We start from the raw sequence: 22,752 nt of genomic DNA, 5'->3' as shown, positions 1-22,752 counted from the left end.
TGTAGTTTTTGAATTTTATTTTCATTTATCGAGTGACTTACTTTCCTTTTAAACAGCTCAATTAGAGGTATAATTGACATACAATAATCTGCACTCTTTTAAAGTATGCAGTTTGATAAATTTTGACATATGCATGAAACCATCATATTCATCATCCTCAGTAGTTTTCTCATTCCCCCTTTTAATTTCTCCCTCACAGCTCCCCCACCCAGGCCATAATGGATCTTCTTTTTGTCATTTTAGATTAGTATGTAATTTTTAGGATTTTATATAAATTGTATGTACTCTTTTCCCCCCCTGGCTTTTTTCGCTCAGCATCCTTACTTTGAGACTCATCCTCTTGTTGTACGTAGCAATAATTCATTCCTGTGTATTGTTGAGGCTACTGTACATACTACAATTTGTTTATCCATTTACTTGTTGGACAAATTTGGGTTGTTGACAGTTTGGGGCTATTACAAATAAAGCTTCTATGAATATTCTTTTACAAATCTTGGTTTGGACCTATGCTATCTTTATTCTCAGTAATACCTAGAAGTAGAATGCCTGGATCATATGGGAAGTATTTGGGAGGTTTTAATACACCACCAGACTGTTTTCCAAAGTGGTTGTATTAGTTTACATTCCCACCAGCAGTGCATGAGAGTTACAGGAGTAAACCTCACCTGGTTAATAATACATTATCCTTCTATTTTGTTGGATTCAATTTGGTGAAATTTTGTTTTAAAGTTTTGCATTTATGTTCATGCCTGTAGTTTTCTGTAGTATCTTTTTCTGTTTTTGCTATATGAGTAATGCTAACCTTTTAGAATTAATTGGGAAGTATTCCTTTCCCTTTAGTTTTTTAAAAAGATTTTGTGTATCCTTGGTATTATTTCTTCCTTAAACGTTTTGTGAAAATTTACCAGTGAAGCCGTCTAGCCCTGGAGTGTTTTTTGTAGGAGCATTTTTCTGTACAATTTCCATATGTTTAGTAGCTAGATGGCGATTCATGTTATCTGTTTGTTCTTGAGTGAACTTTGGTATTTTATCTTTTAGGGAATTTGTCCATTTTATCTAAAGTCTCAAATTTATAGGCATAAAGTTACTCATGATAGTACCCTATGATCCTTCTAATATCAGTAGAATATGTAGTGATGTCACGTCTCCCATTCTTGATATTGGTAATTTGTGTTTTCTCTCTTATACAGGTTAGATTGCCCAGAGGTTTACCGACTGCTGATCTCAGAAAACTAGCATTGGCTTCACTGATTCTCTGCTGTTTTCTGTTTCCTATTTTATTGATTTATACTTTGATCTTTGTTATTTCCTTCCTTCTCTTTACTTTAGATTTGATTTCTTCTGAGCTTCTTAAGGTGGAATCTGAGGCCATTAGTTTGAGACCTTTCTTATTTATGATATGTGCATTTTGTACTACATGTGTAAATTTCCCCGTAAAATCTCCTTTAGTAGCATCTCACAAATTCTGTTGTGTCTTCATTTTCACTCAGTTCAAAATACAAATTTCCCTTTTGATTTCTTCTTTGCCCCCTGGGTTATTAAATTTCCAAATATTTGGGGTTGATGATACGTCTAGAGGTGTTTCTGATTGTGGTCCAGAGCACCTATTTTATATGACTTGAATCTTTTATAATTGATTGAGATTTTTCTTATGGCCAAGAATATTATCTATTTTGGTAAATATTCCATATGTACTTGAAAATAATTTGTAGTCTGCTGTTGTTGGCTGGAATGTTCTGTAAGTGTCAATCATGTCAGGTTGGTTGATAAGGTTATTCAGGTATACTATACACTTGCTGCTTTTCTGTCTACTTGTTGTCTCAATTATTAAGATGAGTATTGAAATCTCACATTTTCATTGTAGGTTTATCTTTTTCTCCTTATAGTTCTATCAGTTTTTGCATGATATATTTTCAAGCTATATTATTAGGGGTTTTAACATTTAGGATTTTTACGTCTTCTTGATTAAGTGACCTACTTATCATTATGAAATGACTTTCTTTATTCATGATGACATTCTTTGGTCTGAGAAGTACTTTTGTCTGATACCAATATAGCTACTCTATTTTTGTTTTGACTGGTGCTAGCACGATGTATCTTTTTTACAGTATACGTCCTTACCGTTGAGCCTTCTTAGAGTTAATACTGTACCACTCCATTTAAAATGTATAAACCCTTGCACTATTATTTATGCTGTAGGTGCTGTATATGTTATATTAACAAAAGTTAGAAGCCCCAGACCACAATTTTAACCTAAGAATTTCCTCTTTATCCTTGTTTGTGAACTACTTAGTTGTGGTTTCTTTGTCATTTTCTCACCTAGCTTTTGTTAAGTTTCTTAGGAAAATTTTGGCCATTATTTTTTGAAATAATTTTTCTACCCGTTTTGTCCTTTGTCATCTATGGAAGTCTCTACTAAGACTTTGCATGTTTTCATTCATTATAAGCATATTTTCCTTTATGTCCTGAGCATAATTATAATAGTGTCTTTAAAATCATTGTTTGCTAATCAAAAATCTGCATCATTTTGTGGTTGGTCTCTGTTGATTATGTTTGTGTTTGTTTGACAGTGGGTCATGTTTCCCTATTTCTTTGTGGGATTAGTGATTTTGCGTTGAATCCTGAATATTGTGAATGTTTTGTTCTCAAGACTCTCCTCTGTTATTTCTAAACTCTAAAGAGTTTTGATTACTTTTTGTTAGCCAGTAATTTGGACTCAAACCACATACTCTGGCCTATGGTAGGCAGCCACTCAAAACTCAGTTGAATTATTTTTGCCTTAGTTGGACTGCTTCAAGTCAGCCCTGCACATGCATAGTTCATTGTTCATAATATTATATGTAGAATTCAGGGCTCCCCCTTACTGAAATTTTGTCTCCCTGTTTGATTCCCCCCTCACATTCTGGTATCTATGTTTGTCCCAGAGTCTGTCTTCCTATTCTTCAAGCCAGAAAGCCCTATGGCTTTTCTGTGTTTTTCTTGCCCTGTATAATGCAAACTAAGAACTTACCTCAGTATAAAAGCCATAAAATCCTTAAACTCATGCCTTGCCATTTCTTTAAACATCAAAAGAAGGTTTGGGGCTGAGTGAGCTGTAAAAGATCCTCAAGGCTCAAAAATTTTATAATCCTATGAAAAATTATATAGAATAATCTCCTTGGAGAAGAAAAATATATAAAAATACATAAAACTAAAGATGTGGCATAATTTGATTATTTGCCCATCATTAGGAAAACCAAACAATATGTATGCATAAAGGAAGCGCGAGAATTTTTACTGTACCTGGAAAAAACAAAACAATTATGGCTCTTCTTCCTTTCTTAAGGAGTACATATTACTTTTGCCTCTGTTCTCCTTTGAAAGCCTCTCTTTATGTTCAGTCTCCTTCAAGAGAGTGACCTTGTTATCAGGTGACAGTAATCTAATTTTATAATGTTATTTATTTGTGGATCTGAAAATGTTCTTTCTTATACAATAGAGTTGGGATTTCTGTCTTTGTAATCCAGGCTTTAGTTTTAAATTCAAAACCTAATGAACTGAAAGTTTGTGTGAAATATTTTCTCTTTCTAGAAAAAAACATTTCTTCAAAGATTATCTAGGCAGATAAGTAGATGCTATTTTTAAAGTATTTTCATGGCTGGAGAACTTTTAGAAGACAAAAATGCTGGAGGCTATCTGGGCATTAGTATGAGAGTTTTTCACTGGAGAATCATTAATTTGTTGTCTTTCTACAATTTAGGCAGTCACTGAGGATATTGCCTTTTTGCAGAAGAAAGTGGTAGAGCTAGAGAATGAAAAGGGAGCCTTACTCCTTAGTTCTTCTGTAGAACTGGAAGAACTGAAAGCTGAGAATGGTATGTATAAATGAAAACCATAATTCTCTGTCTTCTTAACCTACAAGTGCCTCTACCTTTATCACTATATGTGTATAACATGTAGATTCTCTGATTGTTTCACTATAAAGATCTTACTCAGATAGCTGAGCTGCTAGTTATCGAAGGTAGGATTAATACACATTAAATAATTCAAGCACAGTACCAATGTTTACATAAGTATGACATTTTGCAGTCTGGGCCATCAATGCTGCAGGATGTCTGTATTATAATCATTTTGGAGGAGTCAGGGAATCTTTTAGGAAGCATGTCTTGAATCGGAACTTAATAAGGTGATGAATTTTTAAATAGGCAAAAAGAAAGGACATTCCTGGTAATACATTTTGAAATGAAGTAATAGAGATAGTGTATAAAGATTCAAAGGTAGAAACTGTTTTGGGTTTTGCTCATGCTGTACACTGCTTAGAACCTTATCCCTTTCCTTTAGCATGGCTAATTCTTAACTCGTTTCTCAGGCCTCAACTAGGGCATATATTTTTCAGAAAATCGACTCTGATTCCCCATAGTTGAGTTAAATGCATTTTTGTGCTTCTGTAACATCCTTGCATTCCTTTGACATTATATTCAAATAATCTGTTTATATGGTTTTATTTTATATAATATGCTCTTCAAAGATAAAGTATAAGCTCTTCAAGGGCAGGGGCCTTTTTTTTTCATCTTTGCTTCACCTTTTACCTAGAACTAGTATGGTACCTGGCAAACAGTAGCTGTCGAATAAACATTGGTTGTGTTGAATTAAACTTAGCATTTTATTTTGTCGGACTGTGTGTGAACAGTTAGTAAAAATGAAGACATACCTCCTTCGATTTATCACCTGCTTGACAAGGACCTTGACAAGGTTTTAGTGGTATGTAGTTAATAATGCTTTACTGATCTGTTTTATCCTGAATTAACTGACTAATACGCTTTACCTTCTAAGAATGAAAATGAGTGCCAAGTAAAGTTTGTACTTTTTTTACACCCTAAAGCCAATATTTCCACCTTAACCATTTTATAGTTCCACTTAGCTCTAAACTAGGGCTTATACCTTCATTAGATGCTTCCCACCATTACTAATACGTTAAGAACACCACAAGTTCAGCTCACTGTTCAACTCACTCAAAGCACGTCTTTGAGACCTTTTATCCATGATGCTTATTTTGCAGTTTTGCAAACAGTGCCTGTCACTGTCACATAGCTCATTAAGGTTTAGAGGTATTAAAAACGTGAGTTCCGTTCTCCTTGCTCTTTCCTGCAGAGATAACTGGCCTTAAGGTATTTTGTATTAGTTTTAGTGTCTGGTCTTATAGGTTACCTTTGTTTTATGTGTCATGCTCTATTCAACTTCACCCTTTGTATTTTCATTTCTACCATTGTACCCATTCCCCAAATAATCTTGTGAAGTATCTGAACACATTATATACGGTTCTGAATTCATTTGTTTCATGAATGTTCATTCATTCAGCAAATTTTTATGATGCCTTTCCTATGTGCCAGGCACTAATCTAGTTGCTAAGGATACTGCTCGGAACATTTCAGAGGGGAAGACAGGCCATAAACATGTATATAAATAAGAAAATTTCAGACAGTGATAAGTATTAGGATAAAAATTAAACAGGTTATTACTGCAGGTGTGCCTTGAAGAAGAGGAAAGGAGCATTAGAGTGGTCAGCGTAAGCCTTTCTGAGAACTTGAAACCAGAATGATGAAACAGGGACAGCCATGAAGGGAGGCTGAGCAAAGAGCAGAGGAAAAGCAGTACAAATACCCTGAGGAATGAAAACCTTTGATATGTTTGCAGACAGAAAGAAGGCCAGTGTTTTGAGAGTAGAGTGAACAAAAAAGGGAAGCGCAAGAAGAGGAGGTTGGAAAATAAGTAGGGTCAAATCATGAGGGCCCATGTACCATGTTTCCCCGAAAATAAGACCTAGCCAGACAATAAGCTCTAATGCGTCTTTTGGAGCAAAAATTAATATAGGACCTGGTGTTTATTATGTTATGTTATGTTATGTTATGTTACGTTATGTTATACCCGGTCTTATATTATAGTAAAATAAGACCTGACTATCCAGCTAGGTCTTATTTTCAGGGAAACACTGTAGGTCATGTTAAGAAACTGATGTAGTATAAACAATATGCTTTATTTTTTCTTTACTGCTTGACTTAGTTTCTCAGAAAGAATATAAGCTTCCTGGGGAAATATTAATTCCTAATATTTTTATCCTCCAAGATACTACTACCCTTTTTAGATATACGCATTGTAATAAAATGTGGGCTAGAACTCAGAAGACTGGATTCTGATCCCAACTTTCTTATGAACGAGCTGTAGGTCATGTCATTTTTTGTTTCCTCATATGGTCATTGAGAAAATTTGATCATTTCTTGCTAGTGCTAAAATTTGATGTCTTTATGCACATATGTGAAAGAACATTGAGGACATTATAAGAGCTATATTAATACAAGATGTATATTTTGAACACAGTAGGATTATGGATAAATTTGGGCAAATTTATTGTCTTAGAAGTTCCAAATTATGTAACAAAAATAGCTGCTTCTTGTCATGTGCTCTGGTATCCTTCTCCTTTAAAGTCCTCCACTATTTATTTAATAATTAACTCGGGTTAATTATCATCACTTAATAGTATCATTCTGTTTTATATCCTGTCAACATTTCCTTTTAATGAAAAAAAATCCTTTTATCTCCCTCAAACTCTTTTGTATTAATTCTTTCCTCATGATTATTTTATGCATCTCAACTAGCCTCATGCCTCTGTTTTTTCTAACTCTCTACATATATCTTCTAAAGATCTTTATTTTGTGACTTTCAGAAAAACTATCTTCTAAGATTACTCTCCTGGAGGCTCAGAATAGAACTGGAGAGGCAGATAGAGAAATCAGTGAGGTAAGTGATGCGTTCTTAAAATAACCAGAATATGAACTAGATCAAGAGGAGTTAGCCTCAAACTAAACGTTTCTGCAACTTTCTAATGTTGATACAGAATTACATTACCTAGAAGGTGAGATCTATTTAAGATCCATTTATTCTCATATTTGGATTTTTTAAAAATAAAATCTCTAGTTCCCCTCTGTCAGTTGGCAGAGTTTCACTTAGGATCATATTAAAAAGGGTATTTTTGGACAATGGTGCTTTTTATAACCTGAAAGTTACTATAAAAAATATGTAGTTCCTTAATATTCTGTTGATATAAAATTATGGTTAGTTTTCTTGTGTTTAATTAGCTATGTTCTTTCGTCAAGAAGTCAGTGATAGTATCACAAATGACCTTGAGAAATAATGTAAGTTCCTAACAAGTGTATCTGCTTACTTATTGTATTAGAGCTCTCCAGAGAAACAGAACTAATAGGAAATGCACATACAAAGTAAGATTTTAAGGAATTGGCTCACACAATTGTGGAAGCAGGCAAATCCAAAATATACAGGGTAGGCCAGCAGGCTGGAGACCCAGGAAAGAATTGCAGATCAAGTCCGAAGGCAATCTGTTGGCAGAATTCCCTCATTTTGGAGGTCAGTCGGTCATTTGGTTAAGGCCTTCAACTGATGGGATGAGGGCACCCACATTATGGAAGACAATCTCCTTTACTCAAAGTTCATGATTTAAATGTTAATCTCATCTCAAAAATACTTTCACAGAAGCATCTAGAGAAATGTTTGACCCAGTGTCTGGGTAGTATGGCCTAGCCAAGTTGACAATAAAATTAGCCACCATTGATGGGGCCTTTGATGGGGCCACATGCTCAGTTCACAAAATTGTCAAAAGCAACTAACTTTTGAAAATTGTAGCATTATAAGGACACTGACAGAGTAAAAATGAATCTTGTTTGGCCAAGGGAATGCTTAATGTTTTAAGATGCTTAGCAGTAGTGACTAGTGAGAACAAGATAACTTAGCTCAGAAAAGAACAGATAAGAAATACGGAAATCTGTTAAGAAAAAGAATAAAAAACAACTAGAAGGGAGAACAAGTAACAGGGAACAATAGAAAAGAAAGGGAAAAACCTTTCCAAAAGGAAGGGTCAATAAGATACTCCTTTAGGATAAGAAAGTAAGAAAGGTTCATAGAAAGTATAAACTCAGCTGAAAGAGGCAGACTAGTATGAAGAGAAAAAAATAATGAGCTGAGTACTTCTAGAAAGAACTAAGTTCTCTGGTTCTCTGCCCTCTCCTTGTGGGATGACATTGACTTTTTTCCTTTTTTTACTCGAACCAGAAAGGTAATTAAACTCTGTAGATATCATGGGGAGCAGCAGAGGGCATGGCTAAAGGAAGGGAGTGAGGGAAGTGTCATGACTGATAGTTAGAAAAGAGGAAATAAGAATACTTAGGGTAAGAGAGAACAAAAAAGGAGTTAGTTCCATTGAAGTCCTCAGGCAGAAGTGAGGCCTCGACTATATCAGGTCTTTCATGTGTATTGGGCTAGATAAATAGGAATGTGACAGGAACAAATTATACAGGAACTTTTTCCTTGTGCTAAAAACTGTTTCCAGTTTTGGTCTCTTGAAATATATGAGTATGAATAACACAGAGAGTAAAGAGTTTTAAATGAGTAGTGTCACAAAAAATAAAATAATGCTTATAAAAACAGATGAAATAACATTTCTTAAAATAATAAATAATTCTAAACTGATTCTTTTTTTTTTCTTCTTACTTAGTAGTGCCTGGGAATGATAATAGCTGATATACGTTGAATATTTACTTTGTGCCAGCTTCAGCTAGTAAATAGCAGAGCTACAAACTCAGGCAGTCAGGCTGCAGAGCTTGTACTCTTGGCCACTACATTATTTGATAATCTTACGGGGTTATTTTCTTCTGTCAAATAGAATTTTTTTCTGGGAAAAAGACAAGAAGATGCTATTAGCAGAGGTGGTGATTTTATTGTATATACTGTCCCCAAACTCATTTAATAAAATACTATTTACTATGAGATTAACTGATTTTATTTCCCTAGAAAACAATTATGGAAATAATTTATATGGATTGAGCAGTTTAATACAGTAATCTTTGTAATAGTAACTTGGTTAGTATTTTGTCAAACAAGTCCATAGTTTCATCCCGAAGCCCCAGCAGAACTCCTTTTTGATTATTTGATCCTGGTTAGTTTATCTCAGTCTACAGCAGGTCTTCCAATGTGGTTTCACTCAGTCATTTCATTATAATGTTGATGAGATGCCATAGGAATGTAACTCTTATTTATATCAATTAGCATATGATTTCTATTTATATGTCTTCTCACCCCAGTTCCAAGAACCTATCCATTACGTTGTGAGGACTTACTGTATTTGTTTGATAATCTACTTGTTTGTTAATGGCTATCTTATCTAATATTTCTCATTTCAATGGCTAGTTTAAAAGAATGAATCCCATAACTTCCTCCTTGGTATGGTATGAAACAAAAATTTAACTCATTTCCTGCTTCCCTTTTCATTTTTAAGCAGTTCTTGGGAGAAACAAGTAGGTATTTTAATCTGAAGAAGTAAAGTTTCCCAAGTAAGGAATATCTAGAAAACAGTTCCAGGTTTCCTTAGGTCTTATGAATATGGCTTGACCTCAGTGCAGGACTGACGGTGCTCTCAGAGGTCCAATTTGGAAAATAAAAACTGATTTTAAAAGTATTTAGTAGTTTTATGATAGGAAGCAGGTTTGGATTAAAAAGTTTTAGATTTTGGAAAATGCACAAAATACCATTTTTTAGTTTGGCTATTTCTTATAATATATTTGATTGAGGCTTTTTCTTTCTGTCTGTCTTATTTTAAAAACAGATCAGCATGGTTGATACTACCAGGCTCAACAAGAGCAGCTCTTCTGCTGAGGAAAGTGGACAAGGGAACACATTTTTTCAGAAACATAAAGAATTGTCAGTTTTATTGTTGGAAATGAAAGAAGCTCAAGAGGAGATTGCATTTCTTAAGTTGCAGCTGCAGGGCAAAAAGGCTGAGGGGGACCCTGATATCCTTGACGAGAAAGAAATGAAACAGATAGAGAGTGAAGGAATACCTCCAGTCAGGATGAAAAAACTGCATGAAGATACAGGGCAGCATTTCCCCCCAATGTCAAATGAAGAGAGCAGTCTTCCAACAACTGAAAAAGAAGAGCAGATGAGCACTGAACATCAAAGTAGAACATCTGAGGAAATATCTTTAAATGACACTGGAATGGAATTGAAATCATCAATGCAGAATGATGCCGATAAATCCCCTTCTGCTGTGTCAGCTGTTTGTCAGTGTCACCAGGAAGAATTGGAAAGGCTAAAAAGTCAAATTTCGGAGCTTGAGATTAGCTTTCATAAAGCAGAAGAAACCTATGAGAATAATTTAGATGAGAAAGCTAAGGAAATAAGCAGCCTAAACCAGTTGATTGAAGATTTTAAGAAAAATGCTGAGGACACCAACAGTGCATTCACTGCTTTGTCTGAAGAAAGAGACCAGCTTCTCTCTCAGGTGAAGGAACTTAGTGTAGTAACGGAACTAAGGGCTCAGGTACAGCAACTGGAAGTGAACCTTGCAGAAGCAGAAAGGCAAAGAAGACTTGACTATGAAAGTCAGACTACTCAACACGACTTGCTTACTGAACAGATCCACAGTCTCAGCATAGAAGCCAAATCGAAAGATGTGAAAATTGAAGTTTTACAGAATGAATTGGATGATGTGCAGCTTCAGTTTTCTGAACACAGTACACTGATGAAAAACCTGCAAAGCCAGCTGCAGAAGAAGGAAAGTGAAGTGCTTGAGGGAGCAGAACGTGTGAGGGATATCTCAAATCGGATGGAAGAACTTAAACAGACTCTTTCACAGAAGGAACTGGAAATAGCAAAAATGGATCAACTCTTACTAGAGAAAAAGAGAGATGTGGAAACCCTTCAACAAACCATCGAGGACAAGGATCAGCAAGTGACAGAAATCAGCTTGAGTATGACTGAGAAAATGGTGCAGCTTAATGAAGAGAAGTTTTCTCTTGGGGTTGAAATTAAGACTCTTAAAGAACAGCTGAATTTATTATCCAGAGCTGCAGAGGCAAAAAAAGAGCAAGTGGAAGAAGGTAAAGAAGTTGTTTCTGGCCTTAAACAGACTTACGATGAATTGAGCCCAGCAGGGCTAATAAATAAAGAACTTCAGCATGAATTAGACATTGTAAAGAAAGAAAGTGAGCAGAGAAAGAGAAAGCTCCAGGCAGCTCTTATTAACAGAAAGGAACTTCTACAGAGAGTTAGTAGATTAGAAGAGGAATTGGCCAAAGTGAAAGATGGATCCGGAAAAGAGATCCCATTCAATGAGAATGAGAGGAGAGAAATGGAGGAAGATAAAGAAAGTAAAGAAGACTCAGAAAAATGTATGACTTCTAAGTGCCAAGAAATAGAAATTTCTTTAAAACAGACAATATCTGAGAAAGAAGTGGAACTAGAGCATTTAAGGAAGGATTTGGAAGAAAAGGCAGCAGCTGAAGAAGAGTTACAGGCTGTGCTCAAAGAGATGAATCAGAACTTGCAAGAGAAGGCAAACGAGATAGGTTTGCTCCAAGCAGAAATCATTGAAAACCAAGCAATTATCCAACAGTTAACCACAGGTAACAGGGATGCAGGTGGTGGAGACTCAGCAGCACCTGGAAAGGAAACAGTGGTGAGCAGTCCACCTGATGGAGGTGCTGTAGAACACTGGAAAGCAGAGCTGGAAGAAAAGATATTGGACCTTGAAAAAGAAAAGGAGCAACTTCAAAAGAAGCTACAGGAAGTGGTAACCTCTCGCAAGGCGATTCTAAAAAAGGCACAGGAAAAAGAAAGACATCTTAGGGAGGAGCTAAAGCAACAGAAAGATGACTATAATCGCTTGCAAGACCAGTTTGATGAGCAAAGCAAGGAAAATGAAAACATTGGAGACGAGCTAAGGCAACTCCAGATTCAAATAAGGGAGCCTGGAGACAGAAAGCTTCCAGACACTGACCAGCAAGAACGAGGCTCTCCCACTCAAGATTTAGAAGACCCTTTATTGAAAGCCATGGAGCAGCAACCTGCCCAACCTGTTTTGGAGTCTAGCTTGTGCCCGGACTGGCCTTCTCATTCTGAAGAGGCACGTGCTCTGCAGGGCAATACTTCTATTGCCCAGATTAAGGCTCAGCTCCAAGAAATAGAGGCTGAGAAAGAGGAGTTAGAATTGAGGGTCAGTTGTACAAGAAGTGAGCTCACTAAAAAATCGGAAGAGGTATTTCAATTACAAGAGCAGATAAATAAACAGGGTTTTGAAATCCAAAGTCTGAAGACAGCGTCCCATGAAGCCGAAGCCCGCGCAGAAAGCCTGAGGCAGAAATTGGAAAGCAGTCAATTAGAAATCGCTGGATTAGAACGTTTAAGAAACTTCCAGCCTGAACTAGACGAACTGCAAAAACTCATAAGCCAAAAGGAAGAAGAAGTTAGATACCTTTCTGGACAGCTGAGCAAGAAAGAAGAAGCCCTTACTAAAGTACAAACAGAGATAATAGAACAAGAGGATTTAATTAAGGCCCTGCATACACAGCTGGAAATGCAAGCCAAAGAACAGGATGAGAAGGTAAAGCAGTTACAGGCAGAACTTTGTGAGGTGAAGCAAAAACCGGAAGAGATAGGAGAAGAAAGTAAAGCAAAGCAACAAATACAGAGGAAACTGCAAGCTGCCCTCATTTCCCGAAAAGAAGCACTAAAAGAAAACAAAGGTCTCCAAGAGGAGTTGTCTTTGGCCAGAGATACCATTGAACATCTCACTAAGTCTCTGGCAGATGTGGAAAGCCAAGTTTCTGCTCAAAATAAAGAAAAAGATACATTCTTAGGAAAGTTATCTCTTCTCCAGGAAGAAAGAGACAAACTCATTACGGAAATGGACAGATCTTTATTGGAAAATCAAAGTCTCACTGGCTCTTGTGAAAGTCTAAAATTTGCTCTGGAGGGTCTTACTGAAGACAAAGAAAAGTTAGTGAAGGAAATTGAATCTTTGAAATGTTCTAAGATTGCAGAAAGCACTGAGTGGCAGGAGAAGCACAAAGAGTTACAAAAAGAGTACGAAACCCTTCTGCAGTCCTATGAGAATGTTAGTAATGAGGCAGAAAGGATTCAGCATGTGGTGGAAACTGTGAGGCAAGAGAAGCAAGAACTGTATGGCAAGCTAAGAAGCACAGAAGCAAACAAGAAAGAAGTGGAAAAGCAGTTGGAGGAAGCTCAACAAGAAATGGAGGAAATGAAAGAAAAGATGAGAAAGTTTGCTAAATCTAAACAGCAGAAAATCCTAGAGTTGGAAGAAGAGAATGACCGGCTTAGAGCAGAGATACACCCTGCAGAAGGTACATCTAAAGATTGTATGGAAGAACTTCTTTCTTCCAATTCCAACATGAAGGAGGAACTGGAAAGGGTCAAAACAGAGTATAAAACCCTTTCTAAGGCGTTTGAGTCCTTAATGACTGAAAAAGACTCTCTAAGTGAAGAAGTTCAAAGTTTAAAACATGAGATAGAAGGTGGTGTATCTAAACAAGCTAGCCTAGAGGCCACTGAGAAACATGATAATCAGAGGCATATCACTGAAGAGGCAGCACAATCTGTCCCAGGTGAGGCTAAGGAGCAGGATTCTTCGAGTATGAGCACAAAGCATGAATGTTCAGAATCCATTCTGCCAGAGACCAGTGCCAAGCCTGATATCAGTGAAAATGTCAGCTCACATGATGAAATTAATAACTATCTACAGCAGATGGATCAGCTCAAAGAAAGAATTGCTGAGTTAGAGGAGGAGAAACAGAAAGAAAAGGAATTGAACCAGATTTCAGAAGACGAGAGAAATGCTTTACTGAGTCAAATATCAGCAAAGGATGGTGAACTAAAAATGCTTCAGGAAGAAGTAACCAAAATAAACCTGTTAAATCAGCAAATCCAAGAAGAACTTGCCAAAGTAACCAAGCTCAAGGAGACAGCAGAGGAAGAGAAAGATGATTTGGAAGAGAGGCTTATGAATCAATTAGCAGAACTTAATGGAAGCATCGGGAATTATTATCAGGATGTGACAGATGCCCAAATGAAAAATGAGCTACTGGAATCTGAAATGCAGAACCTTAAAAAGTGTGTGAGTGAATTGGAAGAAGAAAAGCAGCAGTTGGTCAAGGAGAAAACTCAGGTGGAATCAGAAATACGAAAGGAATATTTGGAGAAAATACAAGGTGCCCAGAAGGGAGCTAGTAATAAGAGCCATGCGAAAGAACTTCAGGAGCTGTTAAAAGAAAAACAACAAGAAGTAAAGCAGCTGCAGAAAGACTGCATCAGGTACCAAGAGAAAATTAGTGCACTGGAGAGAACTGTTAAGGCCCTAGAATTTGTTCAAAGTGAGTCCCAAAAAGATTTGGAAATAACCAAAGAAAATCTGGCTCAAGCCAATGAACACCGCAAGAAGGCAGAAACAGAATTAGCTAGCTTCAAAGTACTGCTGGATGACACCCAAAGTGAAGCAGCAAGGGTCCTCGCAGACAATCTCAAGTTGAAAAAGGAACTTCAGTCAAATAAAGAATCAGTTAAAAGCCAAATGAAACAAAAGGATGAAGATCTTGAGCGAAGACTGGAGCAAGTAGAAGAGAAACACCTGAAAGAGAAGAAGAATATGCAGGAGAAGCTGGATGCTTTGCGTAGAGAAAAAGGCCACTTGGAAGAGACATTTGGAGAGATTCAGATTACTTTGAACAAGAAAGATAAGGAAGTTAAGCAACTTCAGGAAAACTTGGACAGTACTGTGGCCCAGCTTGCAGCTTTCACTAAGAGCATGTCTTCCCTCCAGGATGATCGGGACAGAGTGATGGATGAAGCCAAGAAATGGGAGAGGAAGTTCAGTGATGCCATTCAAACCAAAGAAGAAGAAACTAGACTCAAAGAGGAGAACTGCAGTGTTCTAAAGGATCAGCTTAGGCAGATGTCCATCCATATGGAGGAAATGAAGATCAAGATTTCCAGGTAAATGCATAATAATTGTTTTGCTCTTCCAAAGGTAATTGAAGGAAAAGAAAGTCTCTATTTAAACTGTCTCTGTTCCTTTTAATATTATGGGATTGATTTTGGCTTAAATTCCCCTAGAAGATATATTCTCTCTCACCTCCATCTCTCTCTCTCTCTTTCTCTCTCTCTCTCTCTGTCTTTTTCTCTCTCTCTGCAAATGACTTTCAGCTACAACTGTATTAACATGAAAAATTCATGTGCCTCTCTTCCCATCTTTCTGCTGAGAGATTCAGATTTTTCCCTTTCTTTTTATTTCCATTTCCACCACTCTTGTCTGAATTTGTATCACAGTACCCCCAAATCATTGCCTTAGCCTCCTAAATGATATCCTCTTTTCTCTTCCTCATGTTCCACATCAATTCATACTGCATATGTCTGTTATTTTCCTCAAACCCCAATTTTGTGTAACTATTCAAGGTCCCCCACACTAGTATCTTTCTGCTCTGAGGCGGGTTTTCTTATTGTCTCTCACACCAAGATTGTTCCTTTAAGGGGCCAGACATTTACTTTGCTCCAGCTTGCCTGTAGCAAACTAAAGCAAAATAGGAGAAAGTAATACTTTCTAGAGTATCCAAAACCATGTCATTAAAATAAGCAATATACTTTGAAGTTTATAATTTAAATAAATAATTTAAATGATTCATTTCAATGAATCATAGGTACAATATACCTTTAATACAGAGCATTCCGTAGAACTAATATTACTATCTCTTCATTAAAGAGATGAACCCTTTCAATTATGAATATTCATCTGTAGACCTGAGTACACATTGTAGTGTGTGTCTCTTAGGCAGACATCAAGTCATTTTTTCCTTGAACTCTGTAATGTATGACCTCTCGTTTTCTAGACTTGAACATGATAAGCAGATTTGGGAATCCAAGGCCCAGACAGAGGTCCAGCTTCAACAGAAGGTCTGTGATACTCTGCAGGGGGAAAACAAAGAACTTCTGTCCCAGCTAGAAGAGACTCGACATCTATACCATAATTCTCAGAATGAATTAGCTAAATTAGAATCAGAACTTAAGAATCTCAGAGACCAGTTGTTTGATTTAAATAACTCTTTAGAAAAATGTAAGGAAAATAAAGAACATTTGGAAGGGATCATAAAGCAGCAAGAGGCTGACATCCAAAATTGGAAGTTCAGTTATGAGCAGCTAGAGACTGATCTTCAGGCCGCCAGAGAACTGACCAGTAGGCTGCATGAAGAAATAAACATGAAAGAGCAAAAAATTATAAGCCTGCTCTCTGCCAAGGAACAGGCAATCCAAGTAGCTGTTGCTGAACTGCATCAGCAACATGATAAAGAAATTAAAGAACTGGAAAACCTGCTGTCCCAGGAGGAAGAGAATATTGTCTTAGAAGAGGAGAACAAAAAACCTGTTGACAAAACCAATCGGCTCATAGAAACACTGAAATCCATCAAAAAGGAAAACATGCAGCAGAAGGCTCAGTTGAATTCCTTCGTTAAGTCCATGTCTTCTCTCCAGGATGACCGAGACCGCATAGTAAGTGACTACCAACAGCTGGAAGAGAGACATCTCTCTGTAATCTTGGAAAAAGATCAACTCATCCAAGAGGCCGCTGCTGAGAATAATAGGCTTAAGGAAGAAATTCGATGCTTGAGAAGCCATATGGATGATCTTAATTCTGAGAATGCCAAGCTTGATGCAGAACTGATCCAATATAGAGAAGACCTGAACCAAGTGATAACAAGAAAGGACTGTCAGCAAAAGCAACTCCTTGAAGTTCAATTTAAGCAGAATAAGGAGCTAAAAAGTGAATATGCTAAATTAGAAGAAAAGCTGAAGGAGTCCGAAGAAGCAAAGGAGGATCTGCAGAGGTCCTCTGCTGCCCTGCAGGAGGAGAAACAAGGTTTATCTAAAGAGATCGAGAGCTTGAAAGGATCTGTATCTCAACTAAAGAGACAATTGACAGCTTTGCAAGAAGAAGGTACTGTAGGACTATTTCAGGCCCAATTAAAAGTAAAAGAAGAAGAGGTACAGAGATTAAGTACGACTCTTTCTTCCTCTCAGAAGAGAATTACAGAACTGGAAGAGGAATTGGCTCATGTTGAGATGGAAGCTGCCAAGAAGGTAGGTGAAATTGAAGATAAAATGAAGAAAGAATTAAAGCATCTTCATCATGATGCAGGGATAATGCGAAATGAAACGGAAACAGCAGAAGAGAGGGTGGCAGAGCTAGCAAGAGATCTGGTGGAGATGGAACAGAAATTACTCATGGTCACCAAAGAAAATAAAGACCTCACAGCACAAATCCAGTCTTTTGGAAAGTCTATGAGTTCCCTACAAAATAGTAGAGATCGTGCCAATGAGGAGCTTGATGAACTGCAAAGGAAATATGCTGCCAGCCTGAAGCAGTTGTCACAGCTGAAAGAAGAGCAGGGCCCGTTAAGCAGAGAGAGGGAGGTTCTTGTCTCTAAAGCTGCCTGTCCAGTGAATTCCACTGAGGATAACAGCTTGCCTCCCCTCGAGAAACTTAACCAACAGCTTCTATCCAAAGATAAGCAACTGCTTCACTTGTCTTCACAACTAGAAGATGCTTACAACCAAGTGCAGTCCTTTTCCAAGGCTATGGCCAGTCTACAGAATGAGAGAGATCACCTGTTGAATGAACTGGAGAAATTCCGCAAGTCAGAGGAAGGGAAGCAGAGGTCTGCAGCCCAGTCTGCAACCAGTCCAGCTGAAGTACAGAGTTTAAAAAAAGCTATGTCATCACTCCAAAATGACAGAGACCGACTAGTGAGTGTCTGGTTTTCTCTTTCTGATCTTCATTTGAGAGTTTTTGAACCTTTATTTAAATTGTTTAGTTCTATAGAAATGGATAAACAAATTATTATATATATATTATCTGGGCACTCAGGGACAGTATTATATATCCCACAGGTTCTGTTTGGTCTTAGAAAAACACAGAAACGATATTTAAATTATTTTAAAGCTGCCATTACCATTTTTAAAAAATTACAAATTTCCTCTGCACGAAACTCCATTGGTTATAAAAAAGACTAAGAAATGAAAAGCTATTTAATATGTTTTTACACACAGCCCACATGTGAATGTTTCCAGAATTCGTCTTAGTTTAACTGAAAGTATAGGGATTACTCACTGCCTTCCTGTAGTGACAATTCAGCAATAGATCATCTCATAGAATTAGGGGTAGAGAGGACTCAGCTCATCTCATTCTTATGTCTCAACCCTAATTTGTCAAAAGACGTTAACTGTAAGGATTAATTTAAGTAAGTTTAAATGACTGTTTAGTACACTTTTATTTGCATACTGAACCATTTACTCACTTTACTTTAATACCCAATTTTTTTTCAGTCAGAGAGAAAGATAAGGAGGACCACCAATGCTAAATTTTGGTGCTGTTAGTAAGATCTAGTAGTTTTATCCAGGTCTCATTTTGAAAACTTCCAGGTCATCAAGATTCAGAGGCAAAATTGGAACTATGTGAGCCAAGCCAGGTTGTCAGGGGATTCTGTTTTGTGACATTACCATTTTCACTTTCTTCACAGTCTCTTAACTCTGTCAAGCCCATGTACTTAGGCCAAGCAGGAAATAAACTGAGCTTAAAAAGGCTGGATTTTTTCACTGTAAAAAGTGACCCATACCCAGAATCAGAAAATTCTGGTTTTTAAGATTAACCCTAGTGAAAAGATCATTTCCCCATCACTATAAAGTCTAAAGTCTTATGCGAACTTTTCTTTTCCTTTGTAGGTAATGTGTTCATTCATATTACACTTAATATCCAATATTTGTAGACAATCTTGCTTTTTGTATTCTGTACCTCCTCCCCCTTTCAGCCATGACTTTGACATCAACACAATTTATATATTTCTTTATATTTTTTAAATAGTTTGAGTTCAGCTAACTTTGTTCTAGGAGCTTGACCTTTTGTCATTGCTTTCAGAATGTAAAGGCAAAAGGTTTTTATCGGGGCAGTGTATACCTCAAAGCTGTAATTTAAAGCACCCAGATGTTGATTATCTTCTAAGTCAAAATCTTTTTCCTAGAAGTTATTAGGATAGAATCTTAATTAACAATCTTTCGATCAGTGAATTGCTCTACTATTCTTATGTATTATAAACACTAAGGACTAAACTTTGTATCTCTCAACCCCAGTTCCACATTTTTGTCTGTTGGATATGTACAAGCCATGCCAGCTTTTTAAAAATTTCCATATTCCTATAATTCATAGTAATATTCTTCTGTTTCCTAAGGCTCATAACTGTCTGTGATTTTATTTCATTTAACCATCAAGGTTTATAATTTCTTTATTCATAATGTGCCTCAAATATCTTTTTCCTTTTCATCATCAACATCTTAGGATAAGTCCTTAACACCTTACCCTTAAACTGTTCTAATATTGTTGTTCCCAGTTTGTCACCTCTCCAGTACATTGTATATACCATTGCTGAATACGTCTTTCTGAAACTACTTTCTTATTACTGCACTACTCAAAAATCTTTAAAAGTTGTACTATCTCTAAATGAGGCTTAGGATTCAAACCTCTCCGTCTGGCATTTAAGACCCTATAATTTATACTTAGCTTTCTTTTCACCCTTCCCTATTTCTGCTTCCCCACTTGTACTCTTCATTCCAGCCAAACTGATCTACTCATTATGCAATAATCCTATCTAGTACTTCCTACTTACCCCTATTACCATTCTATCAACCAAAATGTCCTCTCAATTTTCTTTTTTTAGGGCAAATATTTCCCACTCTTTAAAAGTCATCCCAGAAATCAAATCCTCTGGTTACATTTCCAGATCACTTAATTGTCTATTACCTTCTGTTTGTAGTTCTGTAGTACTTTTCTATTGTCCCATAATGCCTTTATTGTGTGTGTGTCTATGTGTGTTTAATTTCTATACTCTTATTTTTTATTAACCCAACTAGATTGCAAGCTCTTGGTAATAAGTGTCGTGTCTTAATACTTGTTTGTATTTCCCGTGGTCTTTAGCATAGTGGAAATTAGTTAATCATATGGTAGGTAATCAACAATTGGCAGTCATTTGCTGTATTTTAGGGTATTACTGAAAAACATTGTTTTCTCCATTTTGTAAAATTGTCATGTAGGGGAGTCACGGAAACTTTTGAGCCTGAGGCTTTTACATCTGCCATGAAAGGATTATAAAGCCTAGGTAAGGTTATAAATCACATGAAGGTCTGACAGTATCGCTTGGTGGTATTACGTACATGATTCACTGCAATCTGTGGAGACCCTTCTGCATACTTTCTAATGTATTGTTATCTGTCCATCAGCTCTTCCTTTCCGCATATCTTGTTCTCAGTCTGTCTCACGTGCATTGAAGTTTCTAGTCTCTCAATTATTGGCCACATGTGTGATAAATATGGGAAATGTATTTCAACCTCTATCAGTTTAAAACATTCAGACTAGACCAGCAGTTTATCACCTTTTGCCAACACTACTCTCCCTTCCCCTCACCACCACCCCAGAGATGATTTAGATCTGAAAGGGACTTAGGCTACTTTGGTTCTCTTCTTTACTTAGTTAGTCAAGGGGAAGTTTCCCAAAATAAGTCTGAGGGCCCAAGTGGCAGGATTTAGCCCAAAGAATTCTACTGGGGCATAACATTTTCATATCTGTCTAAACTTCCTTAGGATTTCCCCAAAAGCACATGAAGCACTTACACAATTCCTGCTTAAGGAGTGGAGAGCAAATCTCTAATGGTGCCTGTATTTGTTTATCAATACTCATTTCACACTGAAAATGACTTGAGGTAGCATATTAAGATATGAACAGTTTTTCAAGATAATATAAAAGAACTGAGAAGGAAAAGAAAATGAGAATAGAAGAGAAAAAGATGAAGCCAGGAGTAAGTTTAGTGTCTCAAGGGGACACTAGGAAAGGGGAGGAAAGATAAACTACTTGCTCAAGATGAGAATAGTTATTCTTTTTAAATATTGAGGCCTCCAAAAAATTGCTTCTCTGTTTCTATAGAGAAGACACTATGAAGTTGTGAAACATCATTTACTTCTCTACAGTAAATATAGTCATTATATAAAAAATGTTTTACATTTTCTGATCTGGTCTATTACAAAGATAACATTTAGGGTATCTGGACTGGAGGAGTGAGGGGATTACATAAAGAATATATTTTTGCATTCAAATAAAACTAAAACATGTTTGTATTTTAGTTTCTGGATTAAAAAAGTTATATACACATATTAATGAGTCACTAAATTCTACAGTGTTTGATAAGAAAAACAAACAGTAACACCCCAGTCCTATTTCTCCTGAGGCAATTTGGTTTTAGCTTATTATTTGGGTGTTTCCTCAGTATCTAAATATGCTTATAGTGCATCTTGGCTTTTTATTCTTTGCATTAGCTATCAACTTTATTTTATGCTAACAGAATATAGTTGTCTTTACTCCCTCTGCTTCCACAGTACAATACACACATTTAATATACAACCCTTTCCCCATTTTCCTGATATAATTTAATTTTAATTTTGGTTAAATCAATTTTCAGTGTTTATATTTTTATGACTACAAATGGTATTGGAGCTGAGATATGTTACTTTTCCTCAATATCTTTGTTTTCCCTAGAGTTAATAACTGTTTTGTTGTTGTTATTGTTTCTTAGTTTTCTTTGTATTTATCAATGTAATTTAAACCAAGATTTACTACCATTTTCCCCATCTCCTCTCTAGATGTTTATTCCTATCAATTTCATCTTCATGAAGAAAATTCTCCTGGAGTCTCTGATTTGCTCTTATATGAACCAGTTGCCCTGTAGTCCTAGGGCAGTTTTCATCCTTTTATCTTTCTCCATTATTCGATCTTCTGTTTCTTAAATTCCCTGTCTCTCTTGTCTTGGTTTTGTACCATAATTTTGATGGAATAAATCATTCAGTAGCTTGCTAAGAAAAAATATGTGTGAGGAAAATTTATTGAAAATGTCTTTTCGTCTCTCATACCTTATTGATAGTTTGGCTGGGAATAGAATTCTAGGCTGAAAATAATTTCCTTTCAAAATTGTGAAGACACTGGTCTATTGCTTTTTAGCTTACATTGTGGTTCAGAATTCTAAAGCTACTGGTTCCTGATCCTTTGTATGTGAGCGCTCTCTCTCTCTCTCTCTCTCTCTCTCTCTCTCTCTCTCTCTCTCTCTCTCTCATCTCTCATTTGTCGCTGGAAATATATAGAATCTTTTAGTCTGTGTGTTCCAAAATTTCATGGTAATGTACTTTGGTTTGAGTCTATTTTCATTCATAATTCTGTCTAGTCCTTTGAACCTAAAATTCATACTCATCAAATTTGGGGAATCTTTTGATATATGTCTTACTTACCATTTCCCTTCCACTCCCATCCCTTTTCTTGATTATCTTTTTTTTTTTTAATCCTGATATTTAGATGTAGGACCTTCTGGATTAGCTCTGTAATTTTCTTACCTTTTCTATTCTTTTTGCTATACCTTGGGAAGATTTTTCTCACCTTCATCTTTTGAACCCTATACAAAGGTTTTCATTTTTTCTATCATGTTCCTAATTTCTAAGGATTTGTGTGTTTTTTCCCTTGTCTCACAGATGTATGTTCTTATCTCTCCAAGAATAGTGGTGGTGGTTTTGTTCTTTGAAGTTTTCTCATAATGAGTTTTTCTGTATAATTTTTTATTTCTGCTCTCATGTTTCTAATTTCCAATATTCTCTCTTAAATCTTTGAGTATATTACATTTTCCCCCTGCTAATCTTCAAATTACTCTTTTAGTTTCTTTTCATCTCTGCCTTAATATTAGCCATTCTTCAGGTGAGAGTTAATCCTTGGTTTACTCTTCCTGTTTAAGGGTAGGGTCTAAAAAGCTTATGGGTGGGGCTTATCGACTTTGAGTT

The 22,752-nt window shown here is 36.4% G+C and overlaps 1 protein-coding gene across 5 annotated transcripts in view; it reads left to right on the top strand.

The window, feature by feature from the left end:
• Positions 1 to 22,752, top strand: part of GOLGB1 (golgin B1) — a 77,222-nt gene that overhangs the window by 37,423 nt on the left and 17,047 nt on the right. For all 5 annotated transcript variants that reach the window (XM_033088855.1, XM_033088846.1, XM_033088828.1 and 2 more), the window contains 4 exons: positions 3,740 to 3,854; positions 6,701 to 6,774; positions 9,650 to 14,835; positions 15,726 to 17,637. In XM_033088855.1, coding sequence (XP_032944746.1) covers positions 3,740 to 3,854; positions 6,701 to 6,774; positions 9,650 to 14,835; positions 15,726 to 17,637 — 7,287 coding nt within the window. The remainder of the gene's footprint in view (positions 1 to 3,739; positions 3,855 to 6,700; positions 6,775 to 9,649; positions 14,836 to 15,725; positions 17,638 to 22,752) is intronic.

Source organism: Rhinolophus ferrumequinum, chromosome 2 (genome assembly GCF_004115265.2).
Source record: "Rhinolophus ferrumequinum isolate MPI-CBG mRhiFer1 chromosome 2, mRhiFer1_v1.p, whole genome shotgun sequence".
Lineage (NCBI taxonomy): Eukaryota > Metazoa > Chordata > Mammalia > Chiroptera > Rhinolophidae > Rhinolophus > Rhinolophus ferrumequinum.
Note: the sequence above shows the minus strand (reverse complement) of the source record. Positions and strands in the feature narration are given on the sequence as shown.